This window comes from Sebastes fasciatus, chromosome 7, assembly GCF_043250625.1.
Source record: "Sebastes fasciatus isolate fSebFas1 chromosome 7, fSebFas1.pri, whole genome shotgun sequence".
NCBI lineage: Eukaryota > Metazoa > Chordata > Actinopteri > Perciformes > Sebastidae > Sebastes > Sebastes fasciatus.
Genome location: NC_133801.1, coordinates 19506441 through 19532727, shown reverse-complemented (window position 1 = coordinate 19532727; position 26287 = coordinate 19506441). Strand labels below are relative to the sequence as shown.

Below are 26287 nucleotides of genomic sequence, written 5' to 3'. Positions count from 1 at the left end.
TACAGGGGAAGTGAGACAACTTTTGGCTAATCCAAAAGACTGAGAAAAATCCCTTCTTTGAACTGCAAAGTATCACATGTTACTGGTTTCGCAGTACGTGTCCACGGATGATCACCATATGTAGTTCATCTTTTTTTTTAACCACTCCATGTTTGGCTGGATTAACCTTTAAGGAGGCCCGTTGAGCCTCTGCTGACCCTTCCATTATGCCCGGTTCTACCAGTACTCCAATGCTGGAATAATGCTTTTTATGATACTTTGTGTTAATTTGATTCAACACAAAGGTCCCAAAATTAGATTTTGAGGCAGGGTCCCTCTACAAGACACGGTCATAAAATTAGCTAATTAGCCTTGGTTGACATTTTACTTTAGAGGTCCAAATTCCACGAGAAATTTGCAATTAATTACCAAAACAGTTTGTATTGTAATGGGACAAGAAGTTGCCAAATTAAGCAGTGATTCTAACAAAATCTTAAAATGAAATTAGACTGACTCCAGACAAATTGCTAATAACCAAGAGGAACAAGCGAGCGTGCATGGTCGCCTGGTTTCATCACTCATTTCAGTTTCACCATAATTCATGCATAGCCAATGATCGGTGACTGCCAGTAGCTCTGCATGAGTTAATACAGATTGTGTGCACAGTCACGTGACATTTTTTTTTTTTGTGGAGGGAGTGCAAATCAGCACAACTGCAGAATTGTTAACTGAAAATGTATTCATCACATTGCAGAAATGAAAATGGCAACAGTAATCTATAAGGCGGGGGCTATCAATGTGTGAACTAAAAGTTCTACTGCGCTGCACTTCTTGGAACCAGATTGAAGTAACATGTTTCTACCAGATTAAAAAAAGTTTATGGAAGTTTTGTGAGCAACATTTACAGGAAGTGTTTTGTAGTACCCAGACATTTGAAAGTGGCATTTCTCACCTTCGACTGTGCAGCCTGAATTTGCCTTTTCATGACCAAGGCACAGTGACAATAGACTCAACTTTTTAATTTGCTGTGGCATATCTTTGACCTCTAATATAATTAAAAAGGAAGACATGTAGAGAAAGGTTTTTAAACATTGAAGCCCCATAAGTGGATCATCTGCCATTTGTGTTTCTGTGCAGGAAGGGGAGCCTGAAGTCATCCAAAAATAATTTAATTTACTGTATATTCACAAACTTCTAACCCCTATTTTTGTTTAGAAAAGTGGACCTTTTCTTCACCTTAGTGTAGGCAGCTCATTTTAGAAAAACATCAGGTGCAGAGAAACATGTTTTAGTTTGTTAAAGGAAAAACTATGAGACATAGTTCCACCAACCATAGAAAGTATCAAAATGGTAGACTAGCAGATGATGTGGAGGGAAGCCACCTGCAGTTTACAAGAAAACTGATCTGACTGGTTGCTGTGGTTAAGCTGTGGATATTTTGCCTTCACCTCAAAAGCTCTTCTCAAAAGTAGCAGAATGTATGCAGTTGTTTCTGTGTGCGTGTGTGTGTGCGTGTGTGGGGGTGTGTATACTCAAATTTGTACCACAAGAAGCCATAACATGTCAAACTGAGACAGTTGTCATGACATATAGCAAAACTAATGAAGTGAAATTGCACGGCAATATAGATTTAAATCTATTTTCTACATTATTTTTAATCCATTCTTTTACACTGGCATTCACATGACATAAAAGTACAACTTTGCATAGAAAGTAGCATGTAATGCCCCTCTTTCCATTTCAGAACAACATAAAATTACATCTTTGCATACACAGCATGTAATGCCCATCTTTCCGTTTCTAAACAAAGTGGGCTTTTCTTCAAGACAAAGACTAAAAATCAAAATTGGCCTCGAGGCAGTGATATGGATTGAAAGCATGACATCACACGAAGTCAGGTAAAAATAACATCTTAAAAACCATCCTCGGTATTCAGGTTAAAACATCAACATGACTGATAGCAGCAAAATACAAACAGGAAGAGATAACATACTGAGAACAAGATAGTTGATGCGTAGGAAAGTGACATGCGAGGGGTGTGCCTTCTGTCATGGTGGTTGTTGCCAGAATCAAGTGCCATAAAGTCGGCTGTCATTTGAAACCGCTGCTGATGGAGAAAGGAGGAGGAGACTTCTGTAATCCGATTTTTCTGTAGATAGAGAGATCAACCAGGAAACAATTATACACGAGTAAATAAAACTTTGTATTTGAAAGGCCTGTGAGGAAAAATAGACTTACGTGAGCCATTTGTCTTTCAGTGACGACTCTATATAGAAAGAAGAGGAGACAGGAGAGTGGATATGCATTTCTATGACAATAGCATGACAGATTCATAATAGTGTAGTCCTAATTGTGGGTGATGTTGTCTGGTGCCAAACATGCAAGTATGTGCATGCCAGTTTCACAGGATTTTAAAGGGCCGGTTCACTTTATCCAAAAAACATCCAGATAGTTTGGGTTTTATTCATGCAGATTTTGAGATAACTGTCGAAGAATTGTGCCTCCACCCCAAAACAGAGGAGGTGAATGAAATTTGTGGTATAGCATAGAAAAATATAAAAAAATGTTTACCCTGGATAACTCAGACCTCACAGTCAACACCTATTTCTTAGGTATATTCAAAGAGGCCTTTGGATAATTCAGAGCCTGATGAATATCTGGAACTTGGTCAGATAAAACCAAACCTATCTGCATGGCTCATTACCACAAGAAGTAAGATAGAAAGTTTGGTTTTTGTTTGTGATGAACTGACACACTGACGCTCCGCTCACCCTTTTTCTTGCAGCACTGTTTGCAGCTTTTGCATTTGTACTTGCAGCAGAATTGCACAATAGCAATGGTGAAGAGGACCACCAGAAGCCCAAAGCCCACGGCGATCCCGACTGCTGTCGAGTTCACACTGCTACCTACAAATACAAATACAGAGAGGTAATTCGATTATAGCCATAGATTAACACAGATCACCTTGCAAGCATTCGAAGAATAATAATCAAGCCAACTGAAAAACAAAAAGGTTCTTTTTTAATTTCATTGGGTATTGTATTCCTGACATAAACGATTACTGACTGAAATGGTCGTCTGTCTGGCTGCCTGGGCTTAATTGGATCAATATCTGTTCATTATGAGTGAATATTCACTCTGATGAGCTGAGATTGGGAAATCAATCTCTAGGATAGATGCCGGCCCTGCCTTCATTAGCCTTGGGGAAGAGAGTGAAATGACGAGTGCGGAGGGAGTTTAAGAGACCAAAATACAGCTGGCACTTGACGTAAACAGCTGACACTTTTATTACATCGTCCTTGTGTTTCCTCTCCTAACTACATAAGTATCAGCAGCAGCAAATGGAGAACTCTTTACTACTAAACTTTCTAAACTGTAATCACTGTCTTAACTTAGCACCTTTCAAGCAACAGTTACTCTGTATATGTACACGCCGTAATGACAATAATGACTGGCCATGCAGGTTTAAACGACTCTTCTAAGATGCCAGCTAACACAATGAGAAGAGCTTGTAAGTTACAGGAAACAAGCAGAGCTCAATGACTGTGTGAACTGTGCAACAAGTAACCCAACAAACAATAAAAAAAGTCAGCTGTGAGCTGAAAGACTTACCGCCATTCCCCATTGCTGACTAGCCAGGATGTCTGATGTTATTTCTTGTCTGTCTTCTCCTCTCCTATCTGTCTGTTTGGTGTTGATCTCTGTCACTCAAATACTTTACATCAGTCTTAATTAAATAGTTTGTCTTGACTGTGAGGAACCAAAGCCGAGTCCTCTCTCGTTCCTCTTCTTGTGCCTACGTCTGCCTGTCCATGTCCCCATACCAGTCATTCTTTTAAACCGGTTCATCTTCTTTCTTCATCCTGCCTGTCTTCTGCCCTTTATTCATTAGCAGATGTCAAAAACAAAGTGGATCTGACGGCCTGTCGTTCTCACGTGGACTGCCATGCTTAACAGCCCTCGCTTTAAAAGAAATCCCTCTGGAATACTTTGATACTGTGCAGCGTAACAACTTTCAAAAGCCCTTTTGTATGACTGTCTCACTGAGATCCAACAGGAAACTCAAACAGAAACTCAACGACATGCTGGTCTTGTTTTAAGCTTTAGGACAACTACTTTTGAAACCAACATGAAGTGTGCTTCTTTTGCCTCTTAGATTCTCATGGCTACAATACCGTGCTCTTTAACAAATCATCAACAGCCAGGTAATAACACCTGAATCAGGTGGTGCATGGGGACTCCTGTTGGATGACTGAGTTAGTACACCTCTTCATCAGAATTGTTGAAAATAATTCACTGTATGAAACTAAAATTAACCTGGGCTGGAAAGAGTACCAAAACATCCTACTCAAAAAGAAGTAGTAAACTCACACACAAAATTCCCCTAACATTCACTGAAAATTGAGTTTAAAAGATTAAAGTCATATGCAACAGCAAGATACTATCTTGCTGTTGCATAATATATGCCTTGAGTTTCTTGAAAGTCTCCCACTCACAAAAAAGTCCCAGTGAAACAGAAGTTAGAGCGTCTTTAGCTTTTGTACTGTGAGTAATCCCTGTAAAACAGAGTATTTGAGCGGTGGACAGTTACAAGAGGAACTTAAATCAAATCCATTGCATTTGATTGGAACGCGAAAAAGCGGATGGGCTTAGAATGTAGTATGATTAACGTGGGCTGGGGAAAAGTACCAAAACACTGACACTACACTGACTCACAAAATTCCACTAAAATTCACTGAAAATGTAGTTTAAAAAGGTTGAAACCATAAAATCTTATGCAAATAAGAAGATAGTATCTTGCTGTTGCATTTGTAAGGCGCCCCTATGAAAAGTATCATTCACATTTTAATAGATGGGTATAAAAACTTGTGAAAGTTGTTGGATTCATTTTACAAGCTTGTCTCTTTCTCAGATTTTCATGACTGTTTGTTGAACATGTAATAAGTGTATTTAACCTGGTAACTGGTCCAACACATTCTGGTGTTACACCTTTTAAAAGAGAAACACTAACATGCGAGAACACATAGACAAGGTGGTTGTCGTGACAGTCATGCAACGATTAACAATCACTACAAACTTTAATGTACAAAATGAATGTGTCTTATCCAAAGAGTAGAGAAGCGAAGAGACAAAACTCTGGTGTTTTTTTTGGCAACAGCCGCTAGATGATGCTGCGGTGCGCTCTCCACAGTTTTAATTTGTCCAATACTTTGGATCATGACCAAATACCTGCAAAACTAAAGACAATCTCATGAGCCTCAGCTGTACTTTGTATTTAGGGCTATTTAGAAAATGTTAACATGCTAACACAATGAACTAAGGTGGTGAACACGTTAAACACTATACCTGCTGAACAACACAATGATAGCATTGTCACTGTGAGCATGTTAGCATGCCAACATTAGGATTAGCTCAAAGCACAGCTGTAAAGCTGAGATTCTGAGTGTAAATCTATCCACTACAGACATATTCCGTTAAAGAAAGAAAAACCAACAATGGTCACTGAAATAACTTGAAACTGACAAAAGTAATAATAAATAAAAATTCACTGAAAATTAACTAATGAAAATCAGATATTGTTTTTGAATTATGGTTCAGCAGAATCATTTAAAAAAACAAAGTAATGAAACTGGCCTAGACAAAAATGATGGTACCCTTAACTTAATATTTTGTTGCACAACCTTTTGAGGCAATCACTGCAATCAAGTGATTTCTGTAACTCTCAATGAGACTTCTGCACCTGTCGACAGGTATGTTGGCCCACTCCTCGTGAGCAAACTGCTCCAGCTGTCTCAGGTTTGAAGGGTGCCTTCTCCAGACTGCATGTTTCAGCTCCTTCCACAGATGTTCAATAGGATTTAGATCAGGGCTCATAGAAGGCCACTTCAGAATAGTCCAATGTTTAGTTCTTAGCCATTCTTGGGTGTTTTTAGCTGTGTTTTGGGTCATTATCCTGTTTGAGGACCCATGACCTGCAACTGAGACCAAGCTTTCTGACACTGGGCAGCACATTTCGCTCCAGAATGCCTTGATAGTCTTGAGATTTCATTGTACCCTGCACAGATTCAAGACACCCTGTGCCAGATGCAGCAAAGCAGCCCCATAACATAACCGAGCCTCCTCCATGTTTCACATTAGGTACAGTGTTCTTTTCTTTGGATGCTTCATTTTTGCGTCTGTGAACATAGAGCTGATGTGACTTGCCAAAAAGCTCCAGTTTTGTCTCATCTGTCCAAAGGACATTCTCCCAGAAGCTTTGTGGCTTGTCAATATGCATTTTGGAAAATTCCAGTCTCGCTTTTTTATGATTTGGTGTCCTCCTCGGTTGTCTTCCATTAAGTCCACTTTGGCTCAAACAGTGACGGATGGTGAGATCTGACACTGATGTACCTTGACCTTGGAGTTCACCTCTAATCTCTTTGGAAGTTGTTCTGGGCTCTTTGGTTACCATTCGTATTATCCGTCTCTTCAATATGTCATCAATTTTCCTCTTGCGGCCACGTCCAGGGAGGTTGGCTACAGTCCCGTGGACCTTAAACTTCTGAATAATATGTGCAGCTGTAGTCACAGGAACATCAGGCTGCTTGGAGATGGTCTTATAGCCTTTACCTTTAACATGAAGGTCTATAATGTTCTTTCTGATCTCCTGAGACAACTCTCTCCTTAGCTTTCTGTGGTCCATGTTCAGTGTGGTACACACCATGATACCAAACAGCACAGTGACTACTTTTCACCCTTTAAATAGGCAGACTGACTGATTACAAGTTTGAAGACACCTGTGATGCTATTTACAGGACACACCTTAGTTTAATATGTCCCTATGGTCACATTATTTTACATCTTTTCTAGGGGTACCATCATTTTTTGTCCAGGTCAGTTTCATTAGTTTGTTTTTTAAAATGATTCTGTTGAACCACAATTCAAAAACAATGTCTGATTTTCATTAGTTCATTTTCAGTAAATTTTTATTTATTATTACTTTTGTCAGTTTCAAGTTATTTCAGTGACCATTGTGGGTTTTTCTCTCTTTAACGGAAGGGTACCAACAACTTTGCCTACGTCTGTATATAGTTCCCTCAAAAATGTGTTCCAAAAAATGTTGTGTGCATGACAAGGACTTCTTGAGCGACTCTAAAGCTGTCAGCGATGACGCAAAATGATTTTGATTAGCAAGTGTCCAAAATAATGAGTGACAAGTGATTTTGGACACAGAACATTAAGTTCCAACTGAGTGAGGATATGAGCATGTAATTCTTTCATTCTTGAAACTTGCACAACAGCATATGCAATAAAATCATCTAAACTCAAAGGTCCACTTTGTAGTTTTTTGGAGGAGGAATGAGGAGTCTTCAGGGAGGTTGCACATGGGAAACCATATTCTCAATGTCCTTTCAGACAATGGGACAATGGCACCATTGCACTCTGAAATCAATTAATGGCTTGCGCTGTGCCACAATGGCTTTTCTCTACGTCAAGCGAAGTGCTGTGATGTGCACTGAACCCAGCAGCGAGCGCAGCTCGAACCGCGTTCTGAAAGTCGCTCAAGGCCTTCATCAAGACAGTATAATGTCAATACATAACATTAGGTGTCCTGCAGTGTAACATGATCACAAGCAGTTGGATTTTTTTTTTTTTTTTACAATGACAAGCAAACGTTAAGATGGTTAGTCGTGATCTGCCTGCTCTACAATATGAATGGAAATTCATGTTTTCACCACAATCAAGTTTGATCCATAAAAGCCACATTTCAGTAATACAGTGTGTGTAGCCTAATTTGGCACGACATATTCAATTAATGTGAAACAATTTTTTTTACATGGAAGTGCATGCTCCCAGAGAGAATGATTTCAAGAAGGAGAAAGAAATTCATAGTCATAAGAGAGTCAAACCCAGATCTTGATAAATCTAATTTCAGTCTAAGATAGGTAACTTCCTTCCTCCTTTCTGTATACTGGCGCCATAGAATGGTACATCCTTTAATTAAAAATAATTCACACTCAAATCCTATGTTAAGAAATTAAAGCTGATTGTTCAATAGTATAAGTTGTTTTATATTTATGATTTAATATACTGATATTTTCATCTTGAACTATGTCATATGTTGTCTGTTGTGATGTGATTTCTTTTATACCTTTTCCTGCTTCCTGAAAAAAATATTATCGATTGTATCCTTAAATAATTACATTTTTGGTTTGTTTTTTTAGCTCCATTTCTAAGCTAATACACTTTATTGCAGAGACTTACAAGAGAAGCCAGCTGGTGATTAGCTTAGTTCAGGATAAAAGTAAACAGGCTCTGTCTAAAGGTAAAATAATCCACCTACCAGCACTTCTTCAGCTCATCTGGATCTGTGAAAACACAAGGAACAACAGTGAAATAGACTGTATGCTTGACAAAGTCTGATATGTTATATTCTATAAATAAATTAAAATGTGTCAATAAAGTCAAACCAAAATCTCAGTAGAAATATAGATGAAATACACAAACTATAAATATCCATTTTCTAAATTGTAGCCTATACATGTGTGTCTGTGTATTCATGAGGTAAACCGTAAACAGAGAAAAAAATATGTTCAGGAAATCTTTTGGGGATTTCTTGGTAATCTGTCATCAAATTTCCAGGATGCAATTTCATTTTACCATAATATCACAAAGAGAAGCGTCACCGATCCTATTTACGGTGATCAAGGCAATAATAGGTCATCAGGCTGCGATGGCCTTTACTGGTATCGTCTATCATTATGTCATGACTAATGGATAGCTGTGGGTAAACGCAGCCTTCTTCAGTTGCATAACTAGTGATGTATTTCATATTTCTCAGCAGACAGCACAGGTGCTTCCTCATACTGTAGGTGAGGTGGGTGGCTGCTGACACAATGACACAGTTTTGTGACCTCAAAGGATAGTGATGCGATTTGTGTTGATTGTTTCCGGAATATGCACACCATTCAACCCAAGACATTCTTGCATGTCTCTTATTGATGTTTGTTTTCCCTTTTCTTTCTTTTGTCCTATATCGAGGAAATGGCATTCATAGTTTCCAAATTCCATTTGTTTTAAAGTGGCAATCCTTAAGATTTCAGTCCTGGTTGATTTAGAATTTCTATATGAGGGAGAACAATGAAATTGTGCATTGAGTTTGAGTTTATCAGTCTTTTTTTGCTGATACATGAATGTATAAATAGAATACTTCTGTGTAAACAAGCTTCATATTTTCAGATTTGTGTGCATAGTTACATTTTTTGTGTGTATACAATGAAGAAAAGCTGTAATTTTCCGGGTATGTCACCACAGACACCCATTTCATAATACTGCAGATATATAAATAATGCAATACTTTCATCAGTGGGCTCAATCACCATCGTGTTATCTCATTTGGCTATAGATAATGACTTAACGGACATTTATTTAAATGAAATTCTTTGAGATTGTCACTTTAATTTGTCTAAAAACACAACCACTTTTGTTAAAAACATGCAAAATCCCATATAACACTGGGACAACAAACATTCTTTAGAGTCCAGGGAACATGAAATGGGAAGATGTTAATTATTAACCAGTTATTTTTCATGCTGCACTTCCTCTAACATCTCTCATTTCCCATAAAGATTCTTACTATCAAGTTACACAAAGTGCACACCTGTGTGGACAAAGAAGGGTTAAGGTGCCTTCACTGATGGGGAGATAGATGGTGGTGTCATGGCTTTGATGGTAAATTGAGGTGGTGTGAATGTGAGTGGGAGAGAGAGAGAGAGTGAGGGAGAAAGAGAGAGACAAGTTGTTTGCCGTGGAATTGGAGGGCAGAGAGGTGGGATGAAGGAACACAGAAGGGTGTTCCCTGTTGAAGCAATAAAGGTCGGTGGAAAAATTCCTCAGAGAAAAATGCAGACCTTTCAAACACCAGGAATATTTTGCTCGATCAGTTTGCTCACCTACCTTCAGGTGCTTTTGTGACAAGTGGTGACAGAGTGACAGCTACTTTACAGGTGAGGAAGAGTATACAGCAATGTGGGGAATGATGTCTGTGCGTGTAGTTATGATGTTTTTTTATTACTTCTGCTTTTTTTTTCAAACGTTAACCGTCATAGCATAATTGTAGCTAATGTGTTTGTATCACATTTCCCCGGCAACAACATCATTGTGTGGGAGAATTGAAGCATCTGTATGAGTGGTAGATGATTTGTATATACTGTATGTGGTGGTGTGTAACCATCTCAGCCAACTCAAAAGAACTTTGATCCATGTCTAATCATGTTTCCTATTAAACGCTAGTAAAACAACCTTATCAGCATGTCTGATAAGGGTGCATAAGGCTTTAAAGGAAAGATCCAGATTTTAAATTGGTTATCCAGCACAGTTGGGGGGTCTTATGGTTCTGAAATGTATTAAGTAATATGAAGCCAAGCACCTCTGAAGTTCAAAAGTAGAATCTAAAAAAAAAGCTTTGATTGGTCTGAAATTCTTTCTATATGTTACGTAAATTAAAATAAACTAAGTGCGACTTAACAACCTGTTTTGCTAGTAAGAGATCATATTTGCATTCTAATTGGACTACAGTTGTTCTGTATTCTGTTGATGCTTTTACTTTCTTCAGAATTAGTCTTGTAATCAAATGAAATAGAATAAAGAATAGGTTTCCGAGAAATTTTACAGAATTTGAATCTGTTGCTGCATTGTTAGCAAGTCGGTGAGAAATAAAATAGTTTTCCATAGATGCTGTTAGAAAGTAAGTAATACAATTGAATGCTTTTAGCTGACACGTATTCTTAATTTCATTGTGAATACAAAAGTCATAGCAATATCCCTAAACAGATCTGTTAATATGTAACCCATCTGGACTGTACGCTGTTCGGGAAGTCAGCAGTCCTTTTAATTGTCCTTGAGCTTTACATGCACCCAGTTTGAAAAGAAAAAAAAAAGATTTTAGCAGCAACAGGTGCTTTAATTGACAAAGAAATGAAGAATATAGAATAAATATATTTCATCAGGCTCATATGGACTGTGTGTTTGGATGTTGTTCTGTGAAAGCTGATGTCATCATGAACAAAATCAAGCAGCTTGACTCAGTAGAACAATGAAAGCTTAGAATCAAACAAGGACGTACAATAGATTTATTAGATTACTGAATTGCTTTCATGTTCTCTTTTATAGCTTGTGCAAACATCTTGTCAGCCCCTGTTCAACCATGTCAACCCAATCTGACTGCACAAATCATGTGATTTACAGTGTAAGCTCTTTTTTGTAGCCTGGCACATTACAAACTGGTTTCTAAATGTCAGTCTTTTGGCTGTAACTACGCTCAGTCAGGCAAACACACAAAAGGAGAGGAGATGCGCCAGATTTAATACCAGGGTGGAGCTTCTAAATGTCTTGGCAACTTTATGGCAACCTGAATATCAACAAGGTTAGCCGAGGTTACTGACTGAAAGAGACCTTGTGTGGAGACCGTTCAGAGGTCATTAGCTTCAAACGGATCCCATCAGAAAGCTTTATCTATGTATCTATTAACTACCTGCATCTCTCCATTTATCTATTTCCGCATACGTATACTCTGAGACAATTGTTGAGTACATAGATCAAGTTTTATGAGTGAGGAAAGGTTGGGAGTCAGCTGTAAGGTTCATTGCTTTTAATAGTTCAGGCCAAGCAACACAACCAGCTGCTGTTTCTAACAATGGCTCTTTCTCTTCAGCCAACCGCAGTATTTTTTTTCTCACACTCCCAATCAGGCTTTTTTCCCCCCTCATGTTGTCTATGCTCAGTGTCCCGTAACATTCACAGTGGCTTAATTTTTAGAAGCACTGACCTAGTGACCAGAGTGGTCATTGAATGCATCCTTAAAAGGTAATTTAACACTTCAGTCACATAGGATAGATATTTGCTGCTGTATTTCTTTTTCTATGGGTTGAAAAGTTCAGGCATGTTGCACCTCTGGCCACAATCCAATCATTTATGTCAAAACAGTTTCAGTGACATCCCTACAGTAACCCATAGAATGTTATTGACATGTGTAACTCCGTTATCTATTCACGTTTAATTCTTCATATTCAAATATACTTTTAATATATTATACATATATACGTATACGTATATATATATACAATTTTAGCCACGTGGCCATCTGTTGGTCTGTTTGAATGAAAAAATCTCAATACCTTTTGATGAATTGCCATGAAATTTTTATTCATGGCTCCCAGAGGATGAACGCTAAATGACTTTGGTGATGCCCTGACTTGTTCTAGCGCCAACATGAGGTTGACATTTTACATTTTTGTGAAATATCTCAACAGCTATTGGACGGATTGCTGTAAGATTAAGTACAAATATTCATGTTTTCCTCAGGATGAATTGTAGTAACTCTGGTGATCCCCTGACTTTCAAGTTAGTGTTTTCATGACCAAATACTTGCAAAACTAATAGCATTTAAGGCCGGGCAATATCACGATATATATCGTCAAAACTATATAAAAATGTCTATCGTATATTTGTTTCTATCGTGATATAGGCTAGGGCCTTTATTTATTTTTTTCTCTATAATTTCACTCAAAACTTTAATGTTCCTTTTGCACTCAAGTTCTTAAAATGAGAAAATATTCAGTACTTTTCATTTGTTTTCATTTGCATTTAATTCACACATGAGTATACAAAGATAGGCTTTACCGTGGGGTTATTTCATCAAGATTGAATTACCAGAAAAGATGCTATATTGTGATGTATATCGTTATCGAGATATGACATGACCTATATCGTGATAGAAGATTTTGGCCATATTTTGTTCTAATTAGCAGATGTTAGCATGCTAACACACTAAACTAAGATAGCGAACATGTTAAACATTATAACTGCTAAATAGTCAGGATGTTATTGTCATTGTGAGCGTATTTGCATGCTGACACTAGCATTTAACTCCGAGCACCGCTTTGCCTACAGCCTCATAGCTGCTAGCGTGGCTCCTGTAGGGCATGAGTGCATTTGTCATATTCCTGCTCTGTTCCCGCTGTGAGACGTGGCATATGAGTCACAATTTGGTGTCAGCAACTGCTGACTGATACCAACTGACTTCTCATTAGACTGTCAAAACAATACAGGTGAGCAGAGATACACACCTCAGCCTCAGGCCATGTTACTGCACACACAAACCACACCACTGTTCACTTCATGTTGTGTCTAGGTTTTAGTGTGTGTGCATACGTGTGGCACCGTGCCACGTCATTGTTTTTGCATGTATTTGTATTTGTGCAGATGCATGGCTGTGTGGGTGTATGTTTGGGTACAATATAAGAGGCAAAGAAGCACTGGTGGGGAGTTAAGGAAGTAAAAGACACAAATGGGGGCAAAAAAGATATGGTGTGCTTTATGTCCAGAGGGCTTCAAAAGTTTGGAGTGGGAGGATGTGTGGGAGGAGGGACAGTGTCAGAGAGAGGAGGGTTCAAGTTTCAGCTCACCTGGAATACTTCAGTTTGGTTTTGTTTTGTCAGCAGGGCTGGGTCATTCAAAAACAGGTCTTTTTCCTTGAATCCGCGGAGCGTTGAAACACAACGCCACACACCAGCACTCTTTATTACTGCTTGGGGTCTCGAAGAGGGGCAAGTCAGACACCCTTCAAGCCAGATTCAGTTACACTGCTGTAGAAAGAAAAGGGGAGGGCGAGAGAGAGAGAAAGAGAGAGAGAGAGACCGAATCAAACCAGGTTTTGTAGTTTAAGCCAGTGGAGCAGGAGGGCGAGAGGAAGAGGACGAAGGACATCCAAGGGACAGTGAGTTACTGGGGAGTCCCACCTCCAGGGAGGGAGGGCAGTGTTAACTCTGTACTCCGTGTCGGATGAGGTGCATCTCGGCCTTACAGTACCAAGAAAGACAACTACATCATGTGGGTGAGTACAACTGAAAGAAGAATCAACATATTTGTTCGAAAGATGGCAAGTCAGATTGCTGGTTTGCATTGGCGGGGCCATTTGAATGTCATCATCGCTACACATCCTGGTAATGAGATTGTTATCAGACTGTGGTACAAAGACACATTGTCTAATTAATTAAAAGTTCTCCGTGTTTGCTTATGTGTGCTCAACCAGTTTCTGTAGTCTACTGGCTCAAAACAACAGCAATGTTTTGCATGTTGGAGATCCTATCTGCAACTAAATGGGAGCACATACAGTTGGCTGAAGTTAAGCATATGTTGCCCTTTGCTTGGTACAGTACTATCTTATCATAGGTGTGTGATCAGTGCCAGCCTCTGGTGCAGGTAGGAACATTTTGATTCAGCTGCATCATATTTATTTGTGTAGTTTTAAGTTTATTTTACCTGTAGATCAAACCAGATAGCAATATTTTGTCAGAATGTATGTGTGCGCCAGCCACCTCATTATATGAAAGATTATGTGTGTGGACCTGCTTGTGTGTTGGTATATAGTGTATACTTCTGCCCATATCAAATATAAATATAAAATGCCTCTAAATAGCGTGTACAGTGCTGTGGAGAGTAATTTCCCCTTGGGGACAATAAAGTCTAAAGTCATAAAGTCATATAAACATGTTCGGCCTGCACTGGTCTAGATCTCTGCCTTTGATTAAAGCTCGGCCAACATGTCACGCGTGGTTTCTCAAAAGACCTTTTGTGAACGTTTCAGTTTAGAGGAACATAATCCAACAAAGCGGAGAAGCACCAAGGGAACACCTCATTTGAACAAAAGGTTTACAATGTCAAGGCTTTTATCCTTTACGGCTGACCCAGTTATATTTTTCCGCTGGAGCAGAGTCGGTTCCTACTAACGCTGGGTTAACTGGCTGGAGTCCACCATATACGTGAGTCTGACTAAAAATAACCAAAATCAGGTTTAAACACATTAGCTGTTACCACAGATGTAAGACGTGACATATGATAATGCGTAGCTATCTGATTGTTTTGAAATATTGCTCATGAAATGGTTAGTCATGGTACAAATGACGACATTTAAGTTTCCGAGAAGGCACTTATATGTCATGGTATGAAAAAAAACAGAACCTGTATTTTCAAGTATGTGTTTGTCCACTCCTGGCAACATAACTTTCTTTAGCCATCTTTCTGGTTTCCCAGGTAGGTACACCTCCCAATTTTTTTGCACTGTCATCTCTTGTTTATTCAATTCATTCTATAGATGAACTGGTTTCTCCTACTGATGTTTTTCCACTGAGATTTCTGATCAGTGATGAGTTTGTGCGACTCTTTTTTAAGGGTGTCTTTTAATCGGCATATGTTAAAAATCAATCTATTAGCTTACACAGAGGGATCACTATTGTGCAGGTTTTTCAACCCTGATTTTTTAGGTGCCGTATACTGTACTGTATGGCATTAATGTGAGGCGAAAACTCTGCACTTGAATTACAAAAAAACTCGAAAATAAGGGCGAGCCTTCAAGCTTTTGGGGAAATTGAGAAGAGCAGGGGTATCTCAGCATCACCTTACATCCGGTTACATAGTGAAATATATATGGCTATAAACTAAATATATGAAACAAAATAGCATTTTTACTATAAGTGAGAACAACTCTTATATTACACACCAACGTGCTTGCAGGGCCTAATTCACACAAGTGAAACGTTCCTTGTTTCAATGCAAAGAGAAATCTGAGAGAGATTTGACGACACAATGTGTCGAGAAAGAACAAAGTGTCTGGGTCTTTAATGCTTTAAAAGTTGGACGTGACCAGTTGAAATACTGTTTTATATAAGAGTATCTCAGGGAGTTTCTCAGCTAAACAGTCTCAGCCAGCACAGCTGATTCACAGCAGGATAAAGTGAACTCCACTCCAAAAAAAAAACCTGCCTAACAACATTCTTTGCCCTTCTCTCTAAAAAAATCTGTGCTTTGCTTGTTCCTTGCATTTGACTGTCAAGAGCTCTCTCTTGCATCAAGGTTGGTTTGAGTACTTCCTTTAAATGAAGCTCGTACAGTAGAATAAGCCTGGTGTAAAATATGCAAGCAAGGGAATTTTACCTAATACTTTAAAGCAGAAGTGAAAACTAGTGACCAATGCTCCCCGTTAGCTGTTTTGTTAATTTCTCATTTAGCCTAGTCATCAAAGATTCTGCACTAGATCCCAAACAAAGTATCAACTAACATATACCGTATACTGTAAATATGTGTAGTTCAAACAATGAATTGAAAGCTGTGAGGACAAGACAAAGGAAGAACAGCAGGTGGACGAAAGTGCTCCTCAAAATCATCAGTCAGCCACTATATACCATCTGCTGAAATCCTCCAAATAGGCCTGTCAGCAGCCATATTGATGTGATACTTGAGCTATAGCACTACAGGAAGAATCATTTTCGCCTCTCGCATTTCCCATGCACTATACCAACTACAGGAGATCTACTGAGAGTAACACACAAAGAGTGAAAGAGCCACAACACACATGAGTAATTTCAGTTTTACAGTTTTTGAAGATGTGGTGTCATGATAAGATGGTGAAACAGTGTTTAAATGTGTCACAGCCGATACTGACATCCACAAGGATTTTTTTTTACTGTTGTGAAATATCTGTCAGAGCTAGTAAGGATTTGCTCACTAGTTAATTGTGTCCAAATTCAGCTGCAATAACACTAAAAGCCTTCTTTAGCCTGACTTTGGATGACACAGCTGCTGTATCTTTGAAGCACTCAATATCCCATAATTCACTGTGCCCTCCTCAGTTGTGAAACGGTGTATTCAGCTTAATCAACTGGTGGAGTTGTGACATATAGAACAGATGTTACACCAAAATCTGTGACTAGTGATATCTGGGACCACAGAGAGCCAGCAACTCGTCATTTGTGAGTTTTTTCCATGTTTATAGCCATTCCCAACAGCCTTTACTTATCTTATCCCAAGGTTAAGATCATATCTGCCTGTTTTACACTCTTTGACCACCAGGTGCTTTCCTGTGCACATGAAGCCTCAAGGAATGAACCCTTTTCCGAACCAATTTGCTGGAAAGCTTCAATGTTTCACGAAGCTCCATCTCACCATCCTTTAGAGTTCACATCTTTCCGGTGTCCCCTAGTGGCCAAAATAATCAGCTATCGCAGGTTTAATCCTAGTCACTTAACGTTAGCTAGCTAGCTTGTTAAATTTCATGAAAAAAAGTCATAGTTTAGCATGTCGATACAATTTCTTGAAAAAAAGTCATAGTATAATATGTCGAAAAATTTCATGGAAAAAAATAATTGTATAACATGTCGAAAAATTTTGAAAAAACTTCAATGTATAATATTTCGAAATTGTTTTTTTTTTAAAGTCAAAGTATAGTATGTCAAAAGATTTCATGAAAAAAAAATCATAGTATATTATTTAGATTTTTTTTTTTTTTAAAGTCATACTATATTGTAATAAAATGTATTGTATAATATGTCGAAACATTTCATTAAAATGGTCATAGTTTAGTATGTCGAAAAGATTCATGAAAAAAATTCACTGTATATGTCGAAAAATTTAATACAAAAAAAATGATGGTATAGTATGTCAACAAATCTATGAAAAAAAATAATGTCATTAAAAAATTAATTGTAGAATATGTCGAAAAATTTCATGAAAAAAAGTTGTCTTTTAAACAACTCCAAAGCAAAAAATAAGCTCAAATCACACTGCATTAATCTGCATTTATGTGTAGAAAGAGAAAGCGAAACATTGTGGTTTAACAGTTAACGCTACATGTTTTGGAGATACTTACTAGCATAACCAGCAGCTAGTTTAACCCTGAACAACGTGATTAGAGTCACCTGTGTTTAACGTAAACAAACCTAACCTAACAAGACAAAACATTTAGGCTAAATAAGACAGTTAACGGTACTTACCGGGAAACCGGGAGTTGCATCTTTCCTAGTTTGGTAGAGGCTAACTAACCGCCTAACCGGGGATAACCGAGTTACCAAGGTAATTGTCACCATGGTAACTCGGTTATCCCCGGCTAGGCGGTTAGTTAAACTAATATTGATGTGTCGGTCGCGAACGAGTCGGTTCTTTGAGCGGGCTCCTTTAAGTAAACGATAAGAGCCGACTCCCGTCCGAGAGCCGTTTTTATTTTTTTTATTTTTTTTATTTTTAATTAATTCAAGGCAGAATGATAGGACGATCTTCTCCGCGCCACGGGCACTCCATGCACTTGAGTGTGACTGAATGATGTGTTAATGACGTCCGTGCGACCAATCAGGTGATGACAGACAAAGATCATAATCAAGCAGGGAGCGCTGACGTCTAAAGGTACAGAGCAGGAGGAAGAATGTAACATGAGGACAATGAGGAAGCAGCATGTAACATTATGGTATTCTGCAAATTATAAGGTTTAGTATAATTATATTTAATAATCTAAGTGATATATGTGCACACATACTAATCATAGGTCAAAACAGCTAAAGCTAAATTTAGGGAGCCGAAAGAGCCGGCTCTTCTTGCTGAGCTGAGCCAAATGATCTGGATCACTAAAAAGAGCCGGAATTCCCATCACTAATAACTAACACTCCCGACCTGTTGCTCCATTGAAGACCGAAACTGATCATCAAACTCCCGGTAGAGCTCCTAAATTACCCAAGTTAACGGAGAGTTACTGGCATTAGTAGTAGGCTAACTAACCAAATGTATAGTAACTGCTGAGATTAAAATGGTAATTTAATTAATCCCTTAGCGCTTCATTGCTAACGTTGCCGAAAAGCAATCACATTTGCTGTAACACACGTTTTTAATAAAACTTGACGTAATGACGTCAAACACAGAGTTTGCAGGTTCAAATATTAAGATAAGATAAAGATAAGATATTCCTTTATTAGTCCCGCAGTGGAGAAATTTGCAGTGTATGGCAGCAAAGGGGATAGTGCAAAAAAACAAGATCCATCAGCTAACACAGTAAAACAAAAAAAAAGAGTTAAACAAAGTGAATGAATGAATGAAAGACTTTATTTCCAACATAAAAATAAATAAAAACAGATACAAAATAATAACAAACAAAACAAGAGTAATAGTGTCCAAAAAGGAGTAGGTAGAAGTAAAACTTATATTTCCCTACCTCACGTCTCCTCTAATAACTCATCATAGAATGATAATATAATATAACATAATATAATATATAAACTATCCCAGATTTATTTACATCAAAATTGAATATATACACCAAATATAAATACATGAATAGCATCCCTAGTTTATTTACAACCCACATATCCATCCGGAGTTAAAAAGTAAATATAAACCAACCCTTAACGCAACCCTTATCACAACTCTTCCTCAACCATATATTGTACCTCCCAAAAATATATTTTTTGTATAGCTTTTTAAAGTGATTTATATTTGTGCTCCGCTTCACAAAGTGTAACAAAATATGAACCATTTAAATAGAAAGAAGTATAAAAATAGGAGCAGTATATAAACAGTATTGACAATAAACAGACTATTAACAAAATTGCACAAGTGGAAAATGATATTGCACAGTGAGAATGAAATGAAATTCCACCTGAAAATATCAGGTTATTGTCATTGTTTTTGGTGTGTAAGTGCAAAAGTGAAATTAATCTGAGAAGTGAAAGTCACTCAATTGCTCACAAACATACTTCCTCATTTGTTTTAAAAGGATAATAAACAAAAAGGGTGGGAACCACAGCTGATCCTGACCCCTACCACCTGTATGGGACATACCTATAATATACTGTCTACTCTGTCTATGCAATTATGCAGCTGATATCTTCCTGGAGGATACTTGAGTAGCATTGGGCTTTAATATGGCCCCTGTGATTGAAGGGCGGTCACCCCTCTCTCTCTATACCACCCTGCAACATCACAGTGTCTCCACAATATCAGTTGCATTTGAATGGAAGACAAAGGTCCCAATGGACCCTGCCACACTACACCCCACCATACTGTACATCCAGAGCCTATATCCTTTTCATGGTGGGGTTGATAGATAACAGATTATGGGAACTGCCTGCAGCATGTGGAGCGATGGACTGATATATTTGAGGAAGTCACATGGGTGTAACGTGACAACTAATTGTGGCACACCGTGTTCTATGTGTAAATTATGATCGGTAATCTTTTTGGGGCTCCTCCCCTGGTTCTGCATTGTTTTATACACCTGTTTCACACATGGCTCACGTTTTCTATGTTTGGTAGCGTTTTGGACAGAGAGATGCAACTTATTCTCACGTGTTTTGATAACGATCACCTGGAAATGAACACAAAAAGTCCCATGCAAACAGATCAAGATAAAACCTACACAAAGGCACACACTGTAGTTTCTCTCAACCCATGCAAAGCACACTGTTGTTTCAACACCTGTTCTCACTTTGTCTCATGTATTCTTGTAATTCTTTCCTCAGACGATCGCCCAGGTGCCTGAGGAAAGCGCTAGACCCTTGAATCCCCGGCAGCCAGGTAAGCTGTTGGTTTCATGTTAATATACGTATGTTGCTTTATGAACACCATGTTAAATACTTTGAAGTGTTGGACTGTACTGAGAACTTGCAGCACATTTGGTGCACGCTTACGTTTTTCCCCTTGACTAATTTTCTGTTCCTCTTCTCTCTCATTTTTTTCTATTCTCTCACCCCCCTTTTTTCCTATCATCACTGTTTCTTTCTCCATTGCTATGTCTTTTTTTCTTCCCAGTGGTTCCACAGCCAGGCCGCCACAGAAGGCCCATGACGGCTCCAAAGACTCAGAAAGACAAGGCGTCTAAGAGGAAGAAAGTGTTGCTGACTGTCCTTACAGTTGTGGTTTTACTGGGCATACTGGTCACTGCAGCATACTTCAGTGAGTCACAATAATTGGACGTACTGTAGTTTATTCCTCTAAAGGACACACGCAAACACCACAGGGTGGCACACCAAATTAGGCCCTTCCTTCATGTTTCCATCAGCCGTCACAGTTTCGATACTAGAAAAACATGTTATGCAAAGGTGTTAAATTCATGATAGGATTCAGTGTCATTCTCTGTTTTATCATAACCTCTCTTCTGCCCTTCTCTTCCCCCTTTTTTCCTCCAGTTAAGCAGCTGATTGATAGCAAATACTTCTTCTGCAAGCGTTCAGTGAAGTTCATCCCAATAGACAAAGCCTGTGACGGGAATGACGACTGTACCGGAGGAGAGGATGAAATCACATGTCTGTCGAGCTTTAAGGTCAACACTACCTTTCCAGGTAAAACGAAACACCTGACTCTCTGTCGCTTTGTCAACGCAGACACAAAAACAAAGCTTGAAACTCCTCTTATCGTCCTTTGTGTGCTGTTCCTCCTTACAGTGCGTCTCATGACGGGGCTGCAGGTCCTGCAGGTGTACAGTCCTGGCCCAGGTTGGCGGAGTGTGTGTAGCGACGGCTGGACGGAGAAGCACACGCAGACGGCATGCAAACAGCTGGGCTACACAAAGTGAGTTTACACATGAATATATAATGAGATTACATCCATTGCCTAGTTTGAGCTGCAAATTTAAAGTTATTTGAGCTGCAAATCAAGTCTTACATGTTCTTTCTTAACAGTAAACCTCAGAGCACCAGTGTCCCGCTGGGCACTTTGACGTCTCCTTTGAAAAGGGGACCATTCACAGCCATCAGGCCTGGGACTGAGAAGACACCCATACATCAGGCTACCATAGACCGGTGAGGAAGCCATCTGTCATTAAAAACAATTTTAAACCTCAGAACTGAAGTCATCTGATAAATCAGGGCTGTTTAGGAAACTGTGCTGTTCAACACTACTTTCATGTCAAGACAAGCAAAGACACAGCTGTTGACATCCGAACTTAAAAGTGTCCATTGTCGTGAAAAACAAAAGCACATTACAAAGCTCTCCCTGTTTGTTTGAAAAACCCTCAATTCTGTTCTCTTTTTCTCTTTCAGTTTTTAATTTTTGTTCTCCTTCCCCCTTCATGTCTCTTCTTGTACTCGTGAGGTGGTGTGGTGTCTATTCTCACAGTTTCTGTTCCTAAAAGCACAAAAAAATTCCACAGTTTTTGTTCCCTCTCTGTCTTGTGTTCTATGAAAGTGAACCAAAAAAGACAGGTAGTTTACTCAAACAAAGCAGAAGAGAAACAGGGACAAAGTTCAGCACAGGGGAGTGATTTCGGTCAACATTTGACTGTGTATTTTGTCTGTTTGACTAATTGTGTGGCCATTTGGGATACTACTCTAAATATTTGATCAATGTTTTTTTTCCCCTCCAACAGCAGTGCATGCACATCTGGATCTGTGGTTTCTTTGTCCTGTTCAGGTGAGTTTTATTTTTAGCAAAACAACCACCGTCACTAACACTGTTTACAGTTTTGGAACAAGGCAGAGTGAGGCTCATGGGTTGTGGGTGGAAGATAACATGGTTGTTGTGGCACTAGTTTCACACTAACAGGCCCACACACGTCTAGCAGCGTAACCGTTTCTTAGCATCTTCTGAGTAACGTCCTTCATTCTTCAACAAATCAAATAAAAGTTTGTGTTGGAAATGACACTCGTCTAACCTGAACTTTACTGTTTGAAAATTAGGATCTAGATGGATAAAACAATAAAGACATGCAATAAAAATGAGGATTGGTGAAATGGACTACAGTAAAGAAAATGATCTTAACAAAATGATGTTGTTTGTCAGACTGTGGACAGGCGGGCTCTCAGGACCGTATTGTCGGCGGCACGAATGCTGTCATTGAGGACTGGCCCTGGCAGGTTAGCCTGCAGCAAGGAGGCCAACATACATGTGGAGGCTCACTGGTGTCACCGCGTTGGGTTGTCACCGCAGCCCACTGCTTTTCTGGGTCAGTATAGTTTCCGCACCATTTCCAATTAATTGCCTTTGTGCTTAACATCATAAAGCTCACACATCCTCTCTTCTTTTGGGCCTTGCAGCAGTAAAAAGGAGCTGGGTCGCTGGAGGGTGGTGTCAGGTCGGACATACATGGGCACACTCGGAGGTTCCTATGTGGACAGGATCATACTGAATGGAGACTACAATCCACAACGAAACGACTACGACATTGCATTGATGAGACTCAGCAGCCCGATCACAGTGGGAGGTTAGAGTTTAATTTAATACTCCATAAAAACATGGATTAGTATAGTGTTAACTGACCTTGTAGAGTCTGTAGTTAAAATTTAGATCTGAACAGTTCTGATAAGGACAAGTAAGGAGTCAGCAGGCTTTACTCTATTGCCCTCTTGTGGTGTAAAAGTCAAACAGCACGCTCTTCACTGTAGATCAGATTCAGCCACTGTGATCATTACTTTAACTGTACCTTTAATTTGCCAAAGCTTTGACAGAAGCAAAAATAATAAGAATCCTAAAGGCTAAAATGTTCATAATGAATGTGCTGCCCCTGTCTTTCAGTGGCCCGCAAGCCGGTTTGTCTACCTCCTAAATTCTTTGGCCTTCCTTCCAAAGCCAACATGGCTGTGACTGGCTGGGGATACCTTGAGGAAAACGGTGAGAAACCCAAACCTCTCATCATCTTGTGGACAAGAAAAGACAACTTCTCTGAAGTGACCCAGTATAACTCAAGCGTTGTATCATTTGTCTCTTCAGGTAAAGTTTCTCCTTCACTTCAGAAGGCCTCCATCCCTCTGGTAGACCGGGCCAAGTGCTCCAGCCCAACAATATATGGTAGTGCCATAACCCAAAGGATGATCTGTGCTGGTTTACTGCAGGGGGGAGTGGATGCCTGCCAGGTAACGGACCACTGATTTCAGTTACAATCAAGGGGAGACACCCCAGACAAAAACGTTTTTCATACACTGGTCAATTTTGAGATTTGGGCTATTTCGCATCCAAAAATACACATATAAGTGTTTATTTTACTACACTTTGTCTATTTGTGTCTGTACATTTCTCCTAAATTCACCAAAAGTTAGCATTAGATAATGTTTCATTTGTATATTTAAACATAAAATTTCAGAAAAACAATAATGAGGAATACAAAATACAAAAAGTAATAGTCTTAATGTAAGTAATCAACTGGGGAAGTTTCATGGTGGTATTTATTTGTTACATTTTTTTATCCTATTCACCTGTAGTGTCTTTACTCCTACATCAAACTTTCCAATTTCATTCCTATCTACAGTATATTCTGAAGGTTTTTACAGAGGGATTTGTTCGTATATCATTCATAGCCTGAATTATAGAACATTTTATTCCCCAAAACGTGGCAAAAATTATTTTTTTATGGCTATTGACAATATTTTCTGATTTATGGAGCGATACAGAGAGACATCCAAATTTCCCTCTCTAATATGTCAACAAATTGAAACTATTATTTTTTAACCTTGCTTTATCCAATGTCCAGATTTATGTTATGGAAATGTATGCAAATGTTGACATATTTGATTAGATAAGACCTCATTTGCATTTAAACATTAAATTTCAGCAAACTTGTAATACAAAAAATAATTGCCTTAATGTAAGTAATCAACTGGGGAAGTTTCACGGCGAAATATATTGGTTACATTTTTTACCCTATTCACCTGTAGTCTCTCCTCAATATTGTTTAAACCGACAAAGAATATTTCAAGTTCTCTCAGCCTGCAGTTCAGTATTAGTTTGTAGTTTGTGGAATGGTCCAATATTGACGTTTCAAATGTTCTAAAGATATTATTGTTCTGTTCTGACTCCCAGGGGGACAGCGGGGGTCCTTTGGTGTACTTCACCTCCGCTAAGTGGCATCTGGTTGGAGTGGTGAGCTGGGGCGTCGGCTGTGCTCGGAAGGGAAGGCCAGGTGTCTACTGCAACGTTGAAGAGTTGCTAAACTGGATTCATACAGTCATTGAGGTACAGCAAATGGAAAAAAAACCTACTCTACTAACATATAGACAAAAATATGAGAACTGCAATACATACAAAGCCTGTCCTGATCATTTTAACTTCATCCCTCTAGAAAAACCCCTGAGGTCCTTCATCATAACGAGCAGCCACCTCAAGACTCCAGTCCGGTCTGCCTCGGACAGCCCGCGAAACTAAAAGAAAGCTTAAGTTTCAACGTGGTTGACAGAACATGAGGATACAGGAGGAGAGAAAGGGGAAGTTGAAGATGGATCCCAGCAGAAACACAGATGAACTGTTAAACACAGCCATATGCAAAAATACGACACACACACACACACACACACACACACATTTCATACACAACTTATTTCAGGTGTTGTTTGTGCCATTTCAGGTTTTTATCTCAGGGGACAAGTATATTTATGTTGTTATGTGTCGCTGGCCGGTCTGGGGATTTTTTAGCTTTTACAGTGTTGTAATTTGACCGACTCAATTCACTGATTCATGCATTTTAAAAACAAGAATATCAAAGTCATTGACATGAAGACTTAGCAATAACTGTACAAACTGTGAAGATGTTGGACATTACCAGACTGGCAGACCTCAGACATAATGTACTTGATTACTATGTGCTATAACTTTAGGTGTGCACTGTGTTATGAGGGTTCATATGGTAAACTGCTATCTAAAGAAAGGTGACAGACATGGTGAACCATTCTATGCTACTGCCAGCAGAAGTCAGTGTGAAGCTTCAGGTTAATATCACCAATATAAGCGATGCCAAGGTCAGAGGTTTAATGCATCTATGGTGCTGATTCAGTTGATCTGATGCGTGTCGCAATTAAAGGGGAAATGCACCTTTTTTACAGCACAGATGTGCTTCCTACCACAGATTGATTTACATGAGCACTTTAAGTGGAAAGTGAGAATTACTTGACCTTAACTGTATGTGCAAATGATTCAATACTAGTCTAATAATGCACTGAAGACTAAAACTCAAACCATATTCCGTCATGTGTTCATAGTGCCTCCACACTGAGTTTCAAAGTGCAATCAGATATCCAGCGTGCCTTCAGAAAACTCCCACCATGACCAGAATATATAATATATAAATGTCATTACCTAAAGTTTAAAAGTGAGCAAGAGATTATAGTATGTAAATTTCTAAAATGTGTGCACTCAGGCAAAACCCTATAATTACTTCCTAATTTTAAAGTAATCTGTAGCAAAGCAAAAGAATACATCTACCTGCATTTTTGGTTTTATTTATCATTCTCTTTGTCTAAGGAGACCAACACAAAATTAGTATAAATTGGCACTTCTGAATTTAAAAAAATAATAGCCAAAATGTTGTATTATACTGTATAATGTTATGAAATAGTTGGACAGGAATAGCATATCTTTCAAGGTTTGGTGCGTGCCACGGTGGCTGATTGCATTTGACTGTATATATGGTACATTTTGTTGATTTTATATACCTGTAAATAGGTTGTTGTAAATATAATAAAGACATTCCTCGTCAACTTGGCAGTTGGAACGATTGTTTTGTCACATAACTGACTTTATATTCTTG

At 38.8% G+C, this 26287-nt stretch overlaps 1 protein-coding gene and 1 long non-coding RNA gene across 5 annotated transcripts; one reads left to right on the top strand and one right to left on the bottom strand.

The window, feature by feature from the left end:
• Positions 1-8191: 8191 nt before the first annotated feature.
• Positions 8192-17857, bottom strand: LOC141771609 (uncharacterized). The gene is made up of 3 exons (XR_012594736.1): positions 17787-17857; positions 13425-13604; positions 8192-8327 (listed from the first exon to the last, which is right to left on the bottom strand). It is a non-coding gene; the product is annotated as an uncharacterized LOC141771609 (long non-coding RNA).
• Positions 9657-26237, top strand: tmprss4a (transmembrane serine protease 4a). Of its 4 annotated transcripts, none has more exons than XM_074642066.1 (13): positions 9657-9965; positions 20298-20352; positions 20587-20730; positions 20964-21116; positions 21219-21345; positions 21456-21575; positions 22142-22185; positions 22555-22717; positions 22809-22975; positions 23287-23382; positions 23482-23624; positions 24568-24720; positions 24827-26237. In XM_074642066.1, exons 3-13 carry the CDS (start codon positions 20619-20621, stop codon positions 24836-24838), a joined length of 1290 nt encoding a protein of 429 aa, XP_074498167.1. In that variant the 5' UTR covers positions 9657-9965; positions 20298-20352; positions 20587-20618; the 3' UTR covers positions 24839-26237. The 4 variants fall into 4 exon arrangements, with proteins under 4 accessions (XP_074498167.1, XP_074498168.1, XP_074498164.1 ...); XM_074642067.1 differs by having other exon boundaries at positions 9737-9965; positions 22145-22185; XM_074642063.1 differs by lacking the exon at positions 9657-9965 and adding an exon at positions 13437-13852.
• Positions 26238-26287: the final 50 nt, after the last annotated feature.